Raw genomic sequence first — 20525 nt, 5'->3', positions numbered from 1 at the left:
TCGTACAACTAGATCTGTTTTTGCAAATAGAGTTTGAACTGAATAAATGCTCAGGCTCATATAAATGATAATTTTCATACATGAAATATTCATATTCATATTCATAATCTATTAATCCACATCCCATTGTCTAATATATCCACGACAAAATGTAGAGCAAGAGGGACGAGATAGAATTAGACAGTGAGCAAGGGAGACGAAAAGAAGCGATAAGAAAATGAAAAGTAATGTCGTTGTAGTGCTGCCGGCATCCTTCGTGTTATGTAGTCATTTTGCTTATCATTCTCGTCTTCACATGGTCCTTCGTGTTTTAGCTTCACCCCACCAATGAAAGGTTTCAGTGCCTGCATCCTCAGATCTCATTCGATACCCATAGGCAGCGTCACTGCCACAAGTCCACAACGGTAGATGCCCATAGTTTGTAATGTAATGCTATGTAGCCTCGCTTTCTAACTCGGTACACGACAGTGATGGCATTTCATTGTATGTGATAGGGTCAATGTCTGCGGGGCCAACAGATGCGGGGGAGTCATTGTCGACAGGGCCCACAGATGCGGACGAGGTAATATCAGATGCGTTCTCTATCCCAGGAATCTGTAGTAATCCAGCACTTACCATATCCTTCCAACAAATGCATAGTGTTACATAGTTCAAACTAAAATTAAACAAAATTATATTAGCAATCAAATTTTAAATGAAATTACTCGAATTTGTGCGGCCATCACCGTACAATTCGGACATATCTCCAGTGAATTTTTTTTCGCTCGCTTGCAGGTCATGTCAGGGAGATCGAAATATGCAGGACGCTTCCCATCACACTTCTAAGACTGAAAACAACATTAAAAAGGAGTAAAAAAGCATCCAAAATAAAATGAATTAATGTATGAAAATATAATTTTAACCATTGTTTCTGTTGTCCCGGCATATGAAACAGAGTCGTCACTACGTGAGCTGTGGGCCTTCTCCTGCTTCTGTTCACAATTTTCCGAGCACCCGGCAGCAGCCTCGAGCATCTTCCAGGCGTCAGTGTAAGCCTTCCACATGACATTTGTGAAGTAGGCCGGTTTCTTCTTCCTCCGTTTCAAATTGTTGATGTACTTAAAGTATCTACCTTTACATTTCTTAACAAAAGCTTTCTTGTAGCGGTCTTGATCATAACTCCCTGTATTAGCTTTTTTCTTCAAAATGGAGTAATAAAAAATAAATTAATCTAAAATAATTGGGTAAGAATATAAACTGCACAATTACCTTAAACTCTTCCCAATAAATGTTCATGTATTCATCAGAAAGACGGAGGGTCAACTATCTTCTTGAAAGCATCATTACATATCTCGGATGCATCGGAGAAAGGATGCAACCTGCAATCAATACATAGTTAGTAACTTTGAGGTGATGTGCCACAGAATGAACACTAAAGGAAAATCAACAAATTCCCAGAAGTGCAAGATCAGTTGAGTCAAGACTCCAAAACTCGCTTAAAATGCAATTTTACATGTCCGCTTCTCTAATTGAACAAAGTTGTCATCTTCCCTCAACAAATGCAAGAAGAATATCGATCCAAAATAAGAATACCTATCAACATTCCTCTACTCTTTCCCGAGCAGAAACACCTCAAACAACAAGCTGTCAATCTCGCATTTATCTAATCTACACTTCCAACTCCAGTTATTGTAATTCAGAATAAATTTGAATAGGTTCAGTTTACTGGCATGTTCAATTCATCATTTATTGCTAAATCTGACCTGGATTTAATGGTGGTTTTTTCCATAATATTTTCTATATTGATCAAGATAGATAGGAATTTGCTTCCTAGATTAAATAGAATACCTTGTTTTTACAATAAACTTTCTTATAAGTATTTGTCATATGCCCCTATTACTGTTATTATATTGACCATTCACAGCAGGAAACTGAAGGTGTTGGACCTGACGGATGTTGTCGTGCGAGTAAGCCGCACGAGTCAAAATTGAAGTGGTAGTGAATCTGTGCAGTGGCGGAGTCTCAGCTCTTTTGGTTAAAGAGAAGGGTAGAAATAGAAGGAATTTTGTATCCGATTTCACAAATTAATTGGGTTCCATAATGGAGTTATGAAGGATCAGGACAAAGAAGAACTACAGGGGTCCGATTGGGATAATCCTGTGGCCTCTCATATTGAAGAACTATTGACCAAAAATTTAAGTGCAACATTGTGCAGTGCACTGAAGAAGATTGTTGAAAGTGGGTACACTAAAGAAGTTGCAGAGACGGCCATTTTATATAGCAGCCTGTTCAATGGTAGTAAAGACACTGTATTCAATGTTGTCGACAGTGCTTTGACTACACTAAAGAGAGAAAAGGAGATGAGTATTGCAATGAAGTTTCCTGTATTTGAGAGGTTGCAGAGCCTAGTAGACTATACACTACTGAAGATGATTTGTGCTTCGAGAGGTTAGGCCTCCCGATGGTGGTTTGAAGGGCGGAGCCGATGTTTCTGATACTCCTGATGCTAAGGATTATTACTCTTCAATCCGGTTCGACGAAACTCTACAGGAGTACATCGTTGAAGATATTAAAGATGAAGCCATTCGGATACTAGTCCCCCACAAGTGCAAGATCGAGAAGGAGCTCCAAGGATGGACTGAGTGGGCTAACGAGAAGGTCATGCATGCTGCACAGAGGCTTGGGAAGGCCCGGGCAGAGTTGGAGAAATTGAAGAAGGTAAAACATGCTTTGGTGGATAGTACCATAAAGCAGCTGTCGGAATTGGAGTACGCCATGACCAATGCTACGGGTCAGATTCAGGTGGCTAACTGCACTGTCGCTCGCATTGAGGAGGAGCATGATCTGTTGATGAATGATATGGAAGCCGCTAAGATGCGCGCGATGAGGGTGGCCACTAACCTGCATTCCGCTACGGAAAGAGAGCAGGAGACCCTACGGAAAATGCAGTCATTGGATGCAGACAAGGCCATCATCCAAGACCAACTCACGGATCTCAAACACCAGATAACTGCACTCAACAATCGACTAGAAAAGGCTAGAGGCCGCAAGGTTCAGTTCAAGGTATGGCATAAATTGTTTTTTTTTTTCTGTATCAATTAGTTTAGCAGTGTATAAACATCTTGCCCCTGATGGAATTAGAATAAGTTCAGTTTCCAAACTACGCACACGCATGCACCCCCACGCACATTCTTATGTCTTTGTGTTTGTGTTCACATTAATAAATCATAACCTGGGATTGATGTACGCAAGTTTTTACTTTTCTACCATTTCAGGCTTTGTGGAAGCAGGAGGAGAAGGAGAAAACAAAAGCTCAAAATAAAATTGATTCCTTGAGGAGGAAGCTCGAGGAAGAAGAGGCTGCGATGAAAATAGAAGCAGAAAACATAAAGCAAGCAGCCGAAAAGGAGATGCAGAAATGCACAGAAGACATCAAGAGGATTCAGAAAATGGTCATGGAGCTAAGTTTTGAGTCTGAAAAGTCGAAGAAATGCACACAGGCACTAATACGCACACGGTGGCACTTGTTTTTTGTTTTTTTTTTTTCATGTCAAATCTGTATGAAAATCACACCTTTAAAAGAATTAATACTGAAATGGGATAAGAGGTGTGCCTCCAATGAATTGGCATCTTTAAATCAAACAAAAAGTTTAAGTAAAGCCCAATTTGTTAAAATGTACTCCTATGTCAAAATAATGGATTAGATTAGAGGTCTTCAGTTTGTTGCAACTTTTTGATACTTCCGTCGAATAATGATTATTGTTGTCAAAATAATGGATTAGTTAAAATAGCATAGTAGGGGTGTTCGATATGCAAGATTGTATCCCGAAATTAAATATGTAGTATGTTTGGTTCATGAGATTTAATCTTAGATGGATAATAATGCGGTAAATAGTCATAGCTAATCCTGTATGGCGAAAATAATCTCACAACTCAATCTTTAATTATATCTTGGTACTCTTTTATCTAGGACACCGAACACCACTAAAAGTACATATTAAGTATTTCACTATTTTCGTCGAATTATTTTCTTGGTTTTATGAGATTTCCAAATACTAAAGTTTATATATTTTTTGATGCGATGCAAATAATTACAATGGAAATATTTAGAGTAAGGAATTAAAATAGAAAAGATATTATTAGAAAAGTATAGGAAAAATACCGAGAAATTGGAGAGGAAAATCAAGACGAATTGTGGCAAAAACTAGCAAGGAAATTATTTTCAAGTACTTTGGATTTAATGCGAACATTTCCGAGCACTACATTGTACTCGAATTATCCGAGCAGCTCTAGCTGCTCGTAATTTACAAACAATACTCTGTGCTATATCCGAGCACCCCCTCTGTGGGTTATGTTGAATCATTGAATGTAGTTGTGAGTCTTGTGACCTACACACATGTCAGGTGTTTATCGCACGGCCCGTGTTATGTTTCCGAGCATGCCGATGCTGGGAATTGTTGCACTTTTTTTTAATATAGTTATTAGTATTATTTTCTAATTACTATTATTTGAATTTTTTACTTTTATAAATTATTACTAGTACTCTCTCCGCCCCTTTGCAGCTAAGTTATACTATTTCTTTTTAGGTTGTCTTATTGTAAATGGAGTCATTTCATTTTTTTTTACAAAAAACAATACATTTATTATCTATTAATCTCTCTATCTTTTTCATTTCTACTTTATTCTCCCTTACTTAACGCACTTAAAACAAATTTTCTTAAATCCCGTGTTTAAAAGAATCGTCTCTACTATAGAAGGAAGAAGAGAGTACCAAATAAAAAAGTAAACAAAATTCAAATGTTATTAAAAAAATAAAATAAAATTATTTTACAATTCATTTGAGTTCAGAATGCTTGGAGACTATTTCTGTCATGTAATTTGATTGCATTGTTCCATTTAGGGCTGAGGAAAAATATCGAAAAAATGATATATCGCTCGTATCGTATTGAAAAATATCAAAAAATTATCAGATTTTCGATATTTCGTAATTTTCGATACGAAACGATACCGTATCGTAAGTTTTCGATATGATAACGATATGAATTTCCTTATATCGCGATATATCGTTTTATATCGAATATACGATATCTATCGATATTTTCGATATATCGTTTTATATCGAATATTCGAATATATCGTATATATCGAAACATATTTGAAATTAAAATTTTCGATATACAAGTATTCGATACGATATCGATATTGATATTATCCATATCGAAAGTTCGATATATCAAAACTCGATATATCGAAACTTTCGATACGATAACGATATGAAATTCTTTCATGTCGATATTTTCGATACGATATACGATACAACGTTTTCGATACGATATCTCGTATCGACTCACCCCTAGTTCCATTAGAATCTTCATTTCCTACACCAACGCTGCTCTTTGCTTATCATACTCCGCCAGCAATTTTTCAAATTCCTCCTGTAACTTGAGTTTCATCTCGTTTGACACCTGCTATCGAGCTTCTCGTGCTTGTTGCTCGTAGAGCTCACCAATCTTGATACGCTCGATGTTGGTTGTGCCCACAGATGCGGACGAGGTGGTGGCAGATGAGGAGTGTGTGCTCTTTGCCTGTCCAGTGCTAGAAATCTTAATTCTCTTCTTCGCCTTCCCATAAAGTTCCATGTAAATAGCATAATGATTTGGATTCTAAATCCCTTGAGTTCGCAGTTCTTCAACCCTTGCCATAACGTCGTCCTTCAAACAATAAGAGCGCTTCCCGTTATTCTGTTGAAAACAACATTAAAAAGGAGTCAAAAATCAAGAAAAATAGAACAAATTAATCTAGAAAATATAATCAATAACAACTCAGAAAATGAAACAAAGTTGTTAGGCAAATGAAACAGAGGTGTTACTGTGTCTGCCAAGGGCCTTCTCCTACCCTGGTTTACCTCTCACAAGTTGGATCATGCGTCTTGCTAGCGTCATTGTAAGTCTTCCACAAGGCATCGTTATACGTCTTCCAAGCGTCAGTATAAGCCTTCCACAAGGCATCCGTGAAGTAGTCCGGTTTCTTCTTCCCCCGTTTCTTCAATTTGTTGATGTAGTCACGGTACTTAACTTTACATTTTTTAATAAAAGCTTTCTTGTAAAGGTCTTGATCATAACCCTCCGTATTAACTCATTTCTACAAAATAATAGAAAAGTATTAATTAATCTAATAGTCCATAATTGGGTACAAATATAAAATGCACAATTACCTTAAACTCTTCCCAATAAATGTTCATGTATTCATCATAAAGATCTTTATGGCCTATCGGGTCAACTATCTTCTTGAAAGCATCATTACATATGTCGGATACATCGGAGGAAGGAACCAACCTGCAATCAATGGATAGTTATTAACTTCAAAAACAATATGAAAAATGTAAAATATTATACGATCACTTACTTTTCACCCTTGGGCTTTATCATTTTACGGCCAAGTTCATCCTCCATACACGGTAAAGTGTAAAAATCATCTTCATCCCATTCACTCCAATCAAAAGAAGAATCTGCTGTATCTTCCTCTTCTATATTATGATTATTATCAGGTAACAATACCATGCGGAACATCTCCAGGACACACTGTGGCGAAGAGTCATCAGAAGGTGAAGTTGTGCTTCCTGTAGATGCTTCTTGAGACATTTCTACAAAGTAGACAAAGCGCAAAAATAAACATCAATTTGCCATTAGGCTTGACAACCATCAACTCATGACAAAACAAAACAGAATTTCAACTCATACCAAATATAACAAAACAAAATGTAATTAATGGCACATAAACTGTCTTCAGCATTAGGTATAGACAAAGTATTTTGGTAACAACTTGAGTTCAAAACTGGTATCAACTACCAGTTCAGTTAAATGGTAGAAATGGATGCCCACAAACTTGATGTGATGTGCCACATAATGAAAACAAAAGGAAAATCAACAAATTCCCAAAAGTGCAGGATCAGTTCATCATTTTTTATGCTGGCTGGCTCGTCTCTTTCATTAGGTTAGTGTTATTATTTCGTGATGCTTCTGGAGAGTTAAAGACTCTAAAACTCGCTTAAAATGCATTTTTACATGTCCACTTGTCTAATAAAACAAAGTTGTTTGTCAAGCTTCTTCCCGCATCAAATGCAAGAGGTATATCGATCTAAAATAAGAACACCTAATCAACATTCCTCTACTCTTTCCCGAGCAGAAGCTGTAAATCTCACATTTATCTAATCTACACATCCAACCCATAAACACCAACATCAGGTTTCTAATAGCATAACTCAAACATTAAGCACAACAATGCATCACAATTTGCACCAAAATTAAACGAAATCGAAACATAATTCGTCAAAGCAAAATCAAAAGCAAAATCAAATGAGAAAGGGATTGCACCTTAGAAATAGAGAGATCGGCAGGGCGGGGAGGATCTCGGTGGCGGTGGCGCGAGAGAATTGGGGATATCGAGGGAGGGAGATCGGCGCTGGAGAGAGAGGAGTGAAAGAATAATTGCCCTAATCTGCACTATTTAGAAGAGTTCCACTACGAGAAACAACCCTGCTCGCAAACATATGCTCGAAATTATTTTGAGAAATAATTCGAGACTTCACTAATTAATTCATCTACACATATAATAAAATAATCAAAATAATTAAGCGTTACCACTTTTTGCTATCAGTAAGTATAAAACGACCAGGCCACGCGCTTTTTCATCTAGTAATCTTTATCTTAAAGATTATTCGTTTGATGATGTATTGTAGTATATCCATATCAAAATTTGATTTGTTTCAAGATTTGGAGGTATAACCCTAAACTCATCATAATTAAACTGAAAATTCATCTATGGTTTGTAAATTTATTGAGATGGAAGAAAAGTATGTTGTTGATCGAATTAGCGAGTTACCAGACTCGTTAATCCTTGAAATTCTTTCATTGACGCAGCTAAAAGATGCCGTCGCCACAAGTCTTCTCTCCAAACGTTGGAAAAACCTATGGACCACCATCACCATCCCCTGCCTCGACCTCTCCCAACAACACTCAAACTCTCTCGCACAATGGAAAGGTCCCAACATTCTCAGATTCAACCTACATGTTTATTTCTGGTCCGACGATGGTAGCGATGACTCGCTTTCTTGGATGCGCCAATTTAATCAGAAGCCGCTTCGGACTAGCGATGCAAGCGATGTCGATTCGTGGCTGCTTTTCGCCATCGAAAAGCAAGTAGAAGAGCTATATATCTTTACGTATATTCCGTCAATCAAACACTTCCACAGATACTCGGCACCCCCCCCTCTGTATTCATGTTCCACCATTACAAAACTATCCCTTCGCGATTGTGAAATCGAGATTTGAGGACAATGTGAAGTGGGGACACCTCAAGAGCCTAACATATCATGATAAGAAAGATTGCATGAGTGCAGAAGCCATGACCAAAATTCTCTTGGGCTCTCCTGCGTTAGAAGAGTTAGTTTTGAACATTAGTGCAATTAGAGGAAACTTCGATATCCGATCTTCTAGTTTGACAACGCATGTAGTCGGGGATGTTTGGTTGACTCCTCGTATTTAGGTGAAGGAGGGGCTTCTAAACATTTGGGCTCCTAATCTCTTGAATCTACAACTCTCAGCTGCTTTTACGAAAGGTGGAGGTTGTGTTTTGGATGTACCATCTTTGAGTAATGCAAGTTTTTGTTTGAAATACTATGAAAATGTCTCATTAAAATTCGATACCATTTTTCAAGTTTCGAAAAGCCTTTGCCATGTTGACAAGGTCACTGTTAACCAGATTCTGCGTTGAGGTTTGTTCCATTGTTTGTTTGATTGTTATTGTTTTTGATCATTTGCAAGAAGAATTCTATGTCATGTGGTTACCTGCAGTTCCTCCTGGAGATGAAGAAGAAAGATATGGCTGTGCCGTCGTCTAATGCTAAATTTTTGCTGCTCAACGATGTGAAAGATGCTAAAGATATGCTCCATCTTGTTGAGATGATGTTTCCTAAGGTGGAGACCTTATTTCTTCATGTTGGCTATAAGGTTGGTTAATTTGCTCTTCCTCCTCTTCTTCTTCTGTTTCGGATTATCGGTCGATACGTTTCCTTGAACTAAACATTGTAGAGTGATGAGAGTGGCGAAGAGTCTAATTTCCGGAATCCGCCTCTGCTCCATCTAAAGAGAGTTGAGATTAATAGGTCGATATGTGACGTCTCAATAATTCCAGTTATACGAGTTCTTTTGAGAAATGGCGGTGTGTTTGAAAAGATGGTTATTCGATTTATTCAATCGTGTAAAGATGGAGGCAAACCTCTGAAACCAGAAATGTTCAGTTTGGCAGAGGAGAAGGTGATGAACATGCCCAAATCATCCCCCACAGCCCAAGTGATTATAAGACAAGTTTGATAACAAATGGTTTTTTTTCATTTTTTTTATTTTAGGATTTTATATATTGGGCATTGAGCCATATGTCTCAGTGCTACTGATTGATAGTACAGTAGTAATTTATTGCCTTTGTTAAAATTGTGGAGTTTTCTTTGTTGATAGCTTTGGTAATAATCAATTGGTATTTTGGTTATTGGATGATATGGCATAAAGTTTAGTGTAGCATATAAAGGTGTTTATAGTTTTATTGACAAAAGCTAAGCCAACCATTCTAGCAGAAAGATGTATATTACCGGTTTCAATTATATTTTTAGAAAGAAAAATAACTATATACGTACGTACATAATCTGAAAAAATGCCAATGATATGACGTATTTAAACACGCCAATAAGATTGACATTTTTCCAATTTATAGAAAGCAAAAAAAAAAATCCCTTCAATGGAAATTTTTTTCCAAACTCATCCAAAATTTGAATTTTCCCTCATCTTAGAACAGTATTATTAGGGGTGGGTAGGTACGGTATACCTTATCGAAACCATCATACCGTATACCTTACCGAAAATTCGATATGAGAAAAAATCATACCTTTACCTAACCGAAAATTCGGTATACCTTATTTTCGGTATGACAAATTTCAATATCAATACCATACCTTATTTTCAGTATGTCATATCTAAATTCGGTATACCGTACTTTTGCGGTATATCGGACTACAATACGACATACCAAAGTATCATTATTTTGTAAATAATTCTAAATACAAACACAAATGAAAATAAAATTTCAAAAATACTTAGAAAACATGAAATTTAATCAAACTCAAATATATTCAATAAAAAAACTGCAACAATTAAACTCCACGCAATCACATAACGTTCACCGATATTTGTTTGGAACTAAATTAACTAAAATCTTATATTTATTTGAAACTAATTGATTCAACGATATCAAGTTTTCCTAATTGAGTTTATTTGATTTTATATTTACATGATTACCCGACAACTATAATGAGGCAAGATTTGATTTCTACATGTAAATATTTATTTGTTTTGTAAAAGTATGAATTTACTTGATATAATTTGGCATATATTGATATCGGTATATACCGAAAATTATGGTATATACCATATTTTCGGTATATACCTAAAATTACGGTATATACCGTATTTTTGGTATACCCCGATATACCTCGGTATATGAAATTCTTACCGTTACCGTACCGAAATAAATCGGTAAGGTATGATACCTTACCGAAAATTGCGGTATACCGAAAATCCGGTATTTTCGTTATTTTTTCGATACGGTAAGGGCGATATTTCGGTATTTCGGTATTTTTACTCTGCCCTAAGTATTATTATCAGGAAGACTCAAGTCAATCGACGTAATAGAATAAATACTCACTTTTGTACTGATAACATAAACTAAAGACTTTCATATTACAAGAGATTTGATCAAAATACTAATTTAAAGTCTAGAATCCCACAATAAAACCTTTTGCACGAGTCCATTATAAGTTCCTTTATATAATAATGGCTACATTAAACCCAAAGACATAGTAATGAGTTAGAAAAGAGAGAAATAATATAGAAAATCCCTAGTTGTTGTATATCATAAATTGTTATGAGATTCAGTAGATTCGACAACGTGGATGTCGTGATCATAAAGCTAATTAATGTTTCTAGAGAAGCCCCTGCCCGTTGGCATCCCTCAAACATTCCATAATCTCAATTAATTATGTAGTTAAAATATTACTATATGATCTTCATCTTATCCTAATCTGCTTTGAAATGACATCTTAAAATAACTAAAAGTAATATATTTTTAAGGGGGTTGCATTTAATCAGATAATATATAATCGCTGATCCATTTGATTCGGCAATTAAAAAAAGTAATCAACTCTCAAGTTTTAGCAAATTTCAAATCAGTCATGTATTACGAATAACTGAAAATATTTCATTCATACAACTATAAATGACTATGTTATCACTTTTGGATCGCAATATTTTTATGCATTTATTTTAAAGAAAATAAATAGAAATGGATTCTTGAATCTTGAGATATGTCGGCACATAAAAGAAATATTGTTCTGAACTAGGCTGAAAATAAGAAAAAAAATAGTTTGCTGGTAATAATGGAAAAGAAATATGCATAATTTTACATCAAATATAACTATATAAGACACGCCCTCATGATATTATTTCTTCTCCTTGAAAATACTATGATGAATTTCAATTTTGTAGCACTCATTCTTGCCCTTTGGAATAACTTAAGAGCATCCACATCCGTGCTCTTGCCAATAAGCACGGATGTGGACCCGGATCCACTTTTACTCCCTGCTCTTAGGTAAGAGCACAACACCCACATCCGTGCTCTTCCGCAAGGAATGCTCAATGGTCCCACCATTCTATTATTCAATTTAAATAAAAAACATTTTCACAATATTAAAATGCATTAAAAATAACCGGAATAATATTACAAATTACAAAAAAAATTAAAAATTACATAATTAAAATCCTAAAAATTAAAATTTTCTTCATTAAAGTCTTAAAAATTAAAAATTACATAATTTAAATCCTAAAAATTTAAAATTACATAATTAAATTCATAAAATAAAAAAACTCACTACTCGTGGCCGAATTTCGCCTAAATGGATGATGAATGTGTGTATTTATAGATGATTTTGGGATTAATTTTTTAAAAAAAAAATTCAAAAAATGGTAATAAAATCTCTATATTTTTGGGAATCCAAAAATATATATTTTTAATTTTTGGTATTATTTTAAATTTTTACAAAAAAAAGAAAAAAAATGCTAACGACCAATAGAAACGCGTCACGTCGCCCTGCTCGCTGGCACGGACGTGCTCTTAGCTAAGAGCCGCGCCGTGCCAGCGGCAAGAGCGCAACGGCGAACAGCGGTGCCATGCCGCTGGCACGGACAGCAGTGTACTCTCCGCGGTGGATGCTCTAAAAAGCTACAATTGATTCAATCTCCACTTATATAAATTTGAAACCATGATATTAGTAGCATAGCACCTGTCTGCTAATGGAGTATATTTAAAGGCTTAAATACCCATAATAAGCACAAAAAGAATCTTTAATTATATAGCACCAAGATGACAAAATCCACACCTGTTGAGATTGCATTGGCTATTCAGTGGTTTTCAAGAATAAATAATTGCCCACCAAACTCGAGATTCATTAGTCCACACAGCTTTCCATAATCTCGTATTTATTACTCTATTATAAATATAGATAGATATTAATTACTATATGTCATATTGGACACTCGTTATACTAAGGAAAATATATTAAACAAAGTTATAAGACGATAGCGAATACTTTTAAAGACAAAAATAAAAAAAACTATACTCCTATATAACTATAGAGAAGCGATATATTACACGACTACACGAGCATCTTTCTTGAGCACCTCTTACATTAGTTCATAAGCATTTAATACCTTAACAAATATCATTATTAGTTTTTATAAAAATTAAAATTAGATTTGTTTTTGTACTTTTAATTTCAAATAAATCAATAAAAAAGGACCAATCTAATATCTTTAAGTAATACTCTTTTTAATGATATCAATAATAATTTTAAAGGTATTATTGAAGTTAAAATTAATTAAACTAGTCCATCCAAATTGTCAAGGAAACTATTTCAAATCCAACGTAGAGGCTACGTAGATTCAAATGATCTTTACACTATTTTTACGATCATCAATCCGAAAATATATTAAACAAAGTTATAAGATACTATGAGATATTATTGACAAAATTAATATTATGGCGTATTAATTTATTGATGCTAGATGGGCCAGGAAGGTTGATCTTTATCTTATGTCAAGATAGGTATCCTAAGTGTTTGATAATGACATGAAGATTGATGATTAATTTGATTAAGTCATATTGCACTATAATGGCCAATATAAATATGCAGCAAGCACAAACACCTTTAGCCAAGCTAGGAATTAACTAGACTACATACACACACACACACACACATAAGAGAGAGAGAGAGAGAGGTTGATGAGTGATGGAAGAAGAGTGGAGAAAAGGAGCTTGGACTGCTGAAGAAGACAGATTGCTTGTTGAGTATGTGAACTTGCATGGAGACGGCAAATGGAACGCTATCGCTACGCTTGCAGGTTAGGTTATTCATCGATCGTTTTTTTAAATTCTATAAAAAATTCAAACATATTATTCACAAATTATATGGAGTATGTAAGAAGATCATTTTCCATCTCAAAATGATGCGAATGAAATGATGTTCAACAATGTCAACGTCGTCGGAAAGCCGCGGATGTGAGGTATCAGCAGCGGACGTCCGCATCCGCCCCTCCCACGCCTAATGGCGGACATCCCGCGCGGACATCCGTCCGGATGCTCTGAAAATACCCTCTTTAGAAGGTGTTTTGCTGAGCATCAACATAGTATATTCTTTAAATCGGTTTGTAAGTTATTTAGTACTCCTACTCCAGATATAGCCTCTTGAGGAGTGTTTAGCAATAAATGTATGTAACTTAACCACTTATAATTATGGTATACAAATAAACTATAGCTTATAAGTTTTCTAAAAGATAAGTTCATGAGCTCCAACTATTATTTTTACATATACTAATTAATCTAGTATGCATGGTTGTTTTCAATATACAATCTTTCCAATTTCCTCTCTTTAATTAGTGTTGTTTCCTTCTAACTAGGTTGCAGTTTTATTTAATTTAGAAAAAAAAATTAAGTGAATATCTATCTATCATCAATCAATAAAGATAATTTATTATTTAAATTTTCTCAATATTTGGACAACAGGATTAAAAAGAAATGGAAAGAGCTGCAGATTAAGATGGGTGAATTACTTGAGGCCTGATCTCAAGAGGGGTGGAATAACCCCTTATGAGGAGAGTGTCATCCTTGAACTACATGCTAGATGGGGTAACAGGTAATATTCTTCTTACATGCACCCATTTACTATTTAATATTTCACCATCAATCACTCAATAATTTCTCCCTTTCCTAGTAAGTTTGATGCAGCATGTCTTACTTAGACTAGACCAATTGTTTAAATATTATTCCTAATTTCTCCAAAAAAAATATTACAAATGTCTTATTTAAGGTCCATAAAGGGTATACCTTTTTCAACATAATTTCATATTCCGCTTTATATTTTAGCTTACTAACACCTCTTAATTTTACATACAAAAAAGCCACGTCTTCTCTAAATAGTGATAATACGCTTTAATCACTAAAAAATATACATTCATCAACATCCAACTACTATTTGCTTAAAACGTATACTAATCAAACATTGTATACTTTCGTGGAAGGTGGAAGTACATTTTAATCTAAAAACAAATAATTACTCATTAATTTTCACATAGAAATTAATTTGATTAGAGATGCATATATGTACATACCACTTAAACCAACAAATTTCAAAATTATGAATACAGGTGGTCAACAATTGCTAGAAGCTTACCGGGAAGGACTGACAATGAAATCAAGAACTACTGGAGAACACGCTTCAAGAAAAAAGGCAAACTCCCGTCCCGGAATTCTGAAAAATTGCGGGCTCGCCTTCTTAAAAGACAACAATTTCAACAAGAACAACGGCGTCAACAAGAAGAAACAAACATGAAATATATTATGCCGTTGTTTTATGAAAACGTCAATAATCTATCAACCTTTGATGAATCGGGCCATGAACTTGTAAAAACGAACCCACAGGTCGAGCAAGAAGTGTTGCCTCATGAGACCCCAAACGATTTGAGCATATGGGATGGCTTTTGGAGCATGGCTGATCTTCACGGATGTAGTAGCACAAATAGAGCTATTTATCAGCACACTTTGCCGTCACATTTAGTTTTGAGCTCTTTTAGTACAAGTTTTCATGTTTGAAATAAAACAAATCAATGAAAATCAAAGAAGGTTTTCGACTTAATGAAATATTTATGGCTGTTTTTGGTCAATTTTGCGATTCTTGATGTGTCGATAACAATTTCTATTTATTAAATTTTAACTGTTGAGAAAATTTTATTGTATTATTGGTCTAACAGCCATCATAATCCAGATGGTGAAGTAAGTCACGACTCACTAGCTAGCCATATTGAATGAGTAACACAGGCTCTTTCATTTTTACATCCTTTTGAAAATCAATTGAGTTAAAAAAAATGTTAACGCACTTAACTTAAATTTTACTTGAAGTGATATACTCCATATATATCACTCATTAGGCGTGCATATTCTCCACATTCCAGCTATAGTTAATTTGCAAAAGTATTGGTTGTTTAGTTACATCATGTATTTGGGATTTAATATTTCTTAAATGCATTTAAATATTGACTTTATTCCAATAAAGTGCATATAAAATAATAAAACAGATACGTTTAAAGCTATGTTAGTCCTTTCATACTCTTGTCAACTTTCACTATGTTGAAAGTGAGGGCACTTTATAATCAATTCAATCTCAGAGCATGAGTGACTCAAACGCATTAACAAGGAGTAGTATTTTATGTGAGAAAAACTTGAATCCGCACTTTATTAGTTATTAATTAAAATGTTTGTGTACTACATCCTGGAATTGATAATCGTAGAATTGGATGAGATAATAAATAGAATATTGAATAAAACATTATAATAGTATAAAAGTAGAAAGTGCACGAATCTAATAATAGGCAACTATAACTAATAAAAGAAGGCCCAGTAACTAGTAGTACTCTAAAAGAAGGCCCAATTAAAATAAGGAGACGGAAGATTTATATGTATGACTAATAAAAGAAGACCCAGGCCCAATTAGTAAGAAGTACTCTAAAAGAAAAGGCCGCAGAGTTCAATTTGCAGTTGCATAATTGCATTCTGCAAGTAGGACGGACATCGCTGATACGAGGGTACTCGTATCGGTTCCGGCAGCGCGAAGTCGCCGGAGAAGGGTTAGGTTCATTCGCGGGATCCTCCCGTCGAGCAGCCTAGGGTTCTCGGTCAATTAGGGTTTGACGAGATGAACTTGCGGAAAATAAAGTACAATAAAAGATAAAGTAAGGATAAAGGATAAACTGGATTGATATTTCTTGAATGATTGAACTAAAGAACAATGTCCACTATTTATAATAGTGGATACTAACTTAATGAGCAAGACAAAAGATATGAAAAAGATATGCAAATCTATAATTAACTAACTAAATAATAATAATAATAATAATAATCGTATCAACTCCCCCACGGTTGAAATCCACCTTGTCCCCAAGGTGGGCACCATGAAGCAACAATGAGTGTCGAGGAATCCTCCTGGGTCAAACATACACCGAATAGTTGAGCGTCTCCCTGCATCAATGCGTCCATGAATACTCAAGCATACAGTGTCATTTTGCAGAGGAATCAACCAGGCATCGGCGTCGAGGAAAGTTGATCGATGATTAATACTTGTAACATCACCAACATGCCAAACCGCATATACACAAGCAATTACCTTCTTCATATCCTCAATGGAACTATCTTCGTCCTCTTTCAACAAAAAAGAATCAATCTTGTTGCTCAACATTGTAATATCCAACATGTTATGCTCCACCACATGTATAGGTACTCGGCAAGTAAAAACAACATTATATGGATCATCTATGCCATCTTTACTACCATAAATTGGTCCACTAACATCAACACTAGAATGAATAACATTTTTTTCCTCTTCATCATTATCAACGACAATTAATTCCATCGAGTCATACCCGAAATTGGAGTCGCATGACAGAGATATTGTGGCTGGTGGAGGCGGGATAGCAACGACAACAGGCAGCGAGCTTCTAGATGGATCGTGATGGAGATCAGCTGGGGCGGCGGCTGTCATCTGTGGTAGGGGACACGATACCGGCTATGTGTACATGACACTGGCTGTAGGGTCTGGTGGAGGTCGTGTCGTGGCGTGTGGATCACCCATGCAGCGTTTGTTTGCATCCATCCGAGACGTCAATTGCTTGATAGTAGCAGTCAAACGCTCGAGCTGTGAAGCCAAGGCAGCCACCGTTAGGTTCGGTTCAGACTCCGGCGTCACTGGATCACGTGGCATGTTGAGAGGCTCCATATGGCCGACATCGTTGGTCGTTGGGAGACATTGCCAATCCGGTTGATCGGGAGGTTGCGGATATAACAATGTCGAGTCTGGATAGGAGTATCCAAATTGCACGTTCTGGCTCTGGAGGTACCAACACGATGTGGGGCTCGGCATGGGCAGTGACGAGAGGAACGGTCTATTGAACTGGCGATGGACGTAGTCAGTGTAGGTGTATGACATGATGGCGGAAATACAGAGGATGAGCTCTCAATGAAAGCACCAGATGATACGAGGGTACTCGTATCGGTTCCGGCAGCGCGAAGTCGCCGGAGAAGGGTTAGGTTCGTTCGCGGGATCCTCCCGTCGAGCAGCCTAGGGTTCTCGGTCAATTAGGGTTTGATGAGATGAACTTGCGGAAAATAAAGTACAATAAAAGATAAAGTAACGATAAATGATAAACTGGATTGATATTTCTTGAATGATTGAACTAAAGAACAATGTCCACTATTTATAATAGTGGATACTAACTTAATGAGCAAGACAAAAGATATGAAAAAGATATGCAAATCTATAATTAACTAACTAAATAATAATAATAATCGTATCAATCGCCGACAACTTTATGTCAGGGATAATGTTCGGATTGTCGACTGCAAACAACAGTTCAGATAAGGCCGAGGTGCGGATGTCGAAGGGTTGATGAAAGGCATTTGATTTTGGGGTTAGCCTACTCCGCCCGGCCCGGCCCCACCTACCTTAGCCAGCCAAATTGATTATGTATTAGTGTAGTTTATTGGGTACTCGTATGTTGTTTTGACTCACTACGAGTTACAAGAATTTTTTTACTTCGTGAAGGAAAAAAAAAAGAAAAGAAAAGAAGTTAGTGAAACGTGAATCGACTTCGATTCTTGAATAATCCACCTCACTTATGCTTCTACTATAACACAAGATTCCCCTTTTCTATGGAAAAAGACCCGTATCAATTATTATGATTTTACATTGCACAATTCCTCAATATCTTGTTCATTCGTAATAAAATATTTTCTTTGTGCGTCTGTAAAAAAAGCATGATTTTGAGGGAGAGATACTATTTCACTAATTGAGCTAATGATTTTTTCCGTGTTTTAGAATACGGTTAACCAACATGTTAACTAATTGATTACGATAAATTGGATCGCCTCCACTTTTATAATTGGTTTTATAATAAAATATGAGTGTAATATTTAGCTGAATGATGGTTCCATTACTTAATATTATAAACAAAGTAAATGAGATTTTTAATCACGAACATTTCAAAATGACAAAATGAGAAATTTTTTCATAGACGTTGAAAATATTAAATAAATTAACTGAAATGACAAAAATAGAAATTTTTTCATAGTCGTTCAAAATATTAAATAAATTAATTTCTTGTGGCATTCTTAGGTGACTGCACACGAATAAAACTGCTATTCATTTTATATATTTAACATGTTCTCATACATGTATTTCTGAAGCTATTATAGCACTATAGTTAAAAGTAACAAGTTTATATTGGAATATAAAATGACATCCTCTAGTTGTAAGTTGTAATTTTTGAAAAAATTTGGACCCCTTATTTGGGAGTCGTGGGCTCGTCACTTATTACAAACTCCTCCTCACTAAACTACAACTAGTTTAGTTTGTAATTACCTACATATAGTGTTCCACTTGTCACGCAAATTCCGGCTTAGGTTTTATGGTTCGTAAAATATTGACTATATAGGATTTGAATTAAATATATATATTCACACAGTAATGTGATAGTGAAAATGACATAATTGTAACAACGGTGTACTATGATCCACCTGGTTAATTTTAGTTGAATGGTCCTAAGAGCATCATTAACCCCGACCCGGTTTTAGGCCCCAAGTCTCCTCCACATCATTATTCCTCTACAGTTGCGGCCCAGGCCTCAACTGCTCTAACCCTGCAGGCCACAGCCCGGGCTGCAACTAATAAATGACACTATTCACAACTTCGACCTATTTTACGTGTAAAAATTGAAAACGTTGAACAATTATAACACGAGAAATTCATTCTTAATTCAAAAATAATAAATTATAAACTAAAAAACTAAAAATTATAATATAAAAAAATGCAAAAAAATGCAAAAAAAAATAAAAATTAGAAAATTGATGTCGCCCCTCTCCCTCTTCTTCATCTTCCTCCCTCTTCTTCCTCTCCCCCTCCCTCTTCTTCCTCTTCCGAATTGTAAAAATTCAGAAATTGGTGAACAGTAGCGGCCCGAACCCCCTCCAACCGGAAGCTCCATCGCCCGCCAAGCCGGACCCCGGGACCTTCCCCAGGCCGCAACTGCAGCCCGGGGACTGGCCTGGGCCGGAACTCCATCGCCTCCAATGCGCGTCTCGGGTCGGGACTCGCGATTTGCGGCCCGGCCCCTTGCGTTAACGATGCCCTAACTTCCAAATTTCATTTGATTTTGTTCCCCAAAATATGGCTGCACGGAACCTTCTAGAGAAAGATGATCTAAGAGCATCATTAACCCCGGCCCGGATTCAGGCCCCAAGTCCCCTCCACGTCATCATTCCCCTAAATTTGAGTCCCAGGCTACAACTACTCTAACCCTGCAGGCCCCATCCCAGACCACAATTATTAAATTGCACTATTCACAACTCCAGTCTATATTACTTGTAAAATTGAAAACGTTGAGCAATTATAACATGAGAATTTCATTTTTAATACAAAAACAATAAATGAAAAAATATAAAAAATTAGAATATTAAAAAAAAGTGCAAATAAAAAAAATTTAAAAATCTGCAGGCCACGTCGCCCTTCTCCCTCTCCATCTTCTTCCTCTCCCCCTCCCTCTTCCAAATGTAAAAATTCAGAACTTGGGGCACAGGAGCGGCCCGAACCCCCTCCAACCGGAAGCTCCATCGCACGCCTGGCCTGACCCCGGGAGCGTCCCCAGGCCGCAACTACAGCCACGGGACCGGCCCAGGCCGCAACTCCTCCCCCTCCAACGCCAAGCTCGGGCCGAGACTCACTTTTTGCGGCCCGGCCCTGAGCGTTAATGATGCTCTAAGAGCATCATTAACGCTCTAGGTCGGGCCGCAAATCGCGAGTCCCGACCCGAGCTCATCGTTGGAGGAGACGAAGTTCCAGCCCA

At 36.3% G+C, this 20525-nt stretch overlaps 3 protein-coding genes across 5 annotated transcripts; 2 read left to right on the top strand and 1 right to left on the bottom strand.

Moving 5' to 3' along the window:
- The first annotated feature begins 57 nt into the window (after positions 1–57).
- LOC121797021 lies at positions 58–3683 on the top strand. Its single transcript, XM_042195762.1, has 3 exons — positions 58–1028; positions 1907–3042; positions 3255–3683. The coding sequence occupies exons 2-3, from the start codon at positions 2641–2643 to the stop codon at positions 3681–3683; spliced, it is 831 nt and encodes a 276-aa protein (XP_042051696.1). The 5' UTR covers positions 58–1028; positions 1907–2640.
- A 1561-nt stretch (positions 3684–5244) lies between these two features.
- Positions 5245–8016, bottom strand: LOC121793720. Of its 3 annotated transcripts, none has more exons than XR_006049150.1 (6): positions 7861–8016; positions 7353–7514; positions 6385–6622; positions 6194–6314; positions 5885–6120; positions 5245–5720 (listed from the first exon to the last, which is right to left on the bottom strand). XR_006049150.1 is itself a non-coding variant. In XM_042191764.1 (5 exons), the coding sequence occupies exons 2-4, from the start codon at positions 6618–6620 to the stop codon at positions 6115–6117; spliced, it is 363 nt and encodes a 120-aa protein (XP_042047698.1). In that variant the 5' UTR covers positions 6621–6622; positions 7353–7549; the 3' UTR covers positions 5246–5720; positions 5885–6114. The 3 variants fall into 3 exon arrangements, 1 of the variants encoding a protein (XP_042047698.1); XR_006049151.1 differs by lacking the exon at positions 7861–8016 and adding an exon at positions 7620–7661; XM_042191764.1 differs by lacking the exon at positions 7861–8016 and having other exon boundaries at positions 5246–5720; positions 7353–7549.
- A 5289-nt stretch (positions 8017–13305) lies between these two features.
- On the top strand, positions 13306–15307 carry LOC121793729 (MYB-like transcription factor EOBI). The gene is made up of 3 exons (XM_042191768.1): positions 13306–13481; positions 14143–14272; positions 14784–15307. Exons 1-3 carry the CDS (start codon positions 13370–13372, stop codon positions 15226–15228), a joined length of 687 nt encoding a protein of 228 aa, XP_042047702.1. The 5' UTR covers positions 13306–13369; the 3' UTR covers positions 15229–15307.
- The last annotated feature ends 5218 nt before the right edge of the window (positions 15308–20525 follow it).

This window comes from Salvia splendens, chromosome 3 (genome assembly GCF_004379255.2).
Source record: "Salvia splendens isolate huo1 chromosome 3, SspV2, whole genome shotgun sequence".
Classification (NCBI taxonomy): Eukaryota; Viridiplantae; Streptophyta; class Magnoliopsida; order Lamiales; family Lamiaceae; genus Salvia; species Salvia splendens.
This window is presented reverse-complemented; position numbering and strand designations above follow the sequence as displayed.

What these genes read in the sequence shown, in the direction of transcription:
- LOC121797021 (XM_042195762.1), top strand. Translation starts at nt 2,641, where the DNA reads ATGCATGCTGCACAGAGGCTTGGGAAGGCCCGGGCAGAGTTGGAGAAA. An exon ending in GCCGCAAGGTTCAGTTCAAG is followed by an intron (nt 3,043 to 3,254) that starts GTATGGCATAAA and finishes CTACCATTTCAG; the next exon opens with GCTTTGTGGAAGCAGGAGGA.
- LOC121793720 (XM_042191764.1), bottom strand. Translation starts at nt 6,620, where the DNA reads ATGTCTCAAGAAGCATCTACAGGAAGCACAACTTCACCTTCTGATGAC. An exon ending in ATAAAGCCCAAGGGTGAAAA is followed by an intron (nt 6,315 to 6,384) that starts GTAAGTGATCGT and finishes CATTGATTGCAG; the next exon opens with GTTGGTTCCTTCCTCCGATG.
- LOC121793729 (XM_042191768.1), top strand. Translation starts at nt 13,370, where the DNA reads ATGGAAGAAGAGTGGAGAAAAGGAGCTTGGACTGCTGAAGAAGACAGA. An exon ending in CGCTATCGCTACGCTTGCAG is followed by an intron (nt 13,482 to 14,142) that starts GTTAGGTTATTC and finishes TTTGGACAACAG; the next exon opens with GATTAAAAAGAAATGGAAAG. An exon ending in CATGCTAGATGGGGTAACAG is followed by an intron (nt 14,273 to 14,783) that starts GTAATATTCTTC and finishes TTATGAATACAG; the next exon opens with GTGGTCAACAATTGCTAGAA.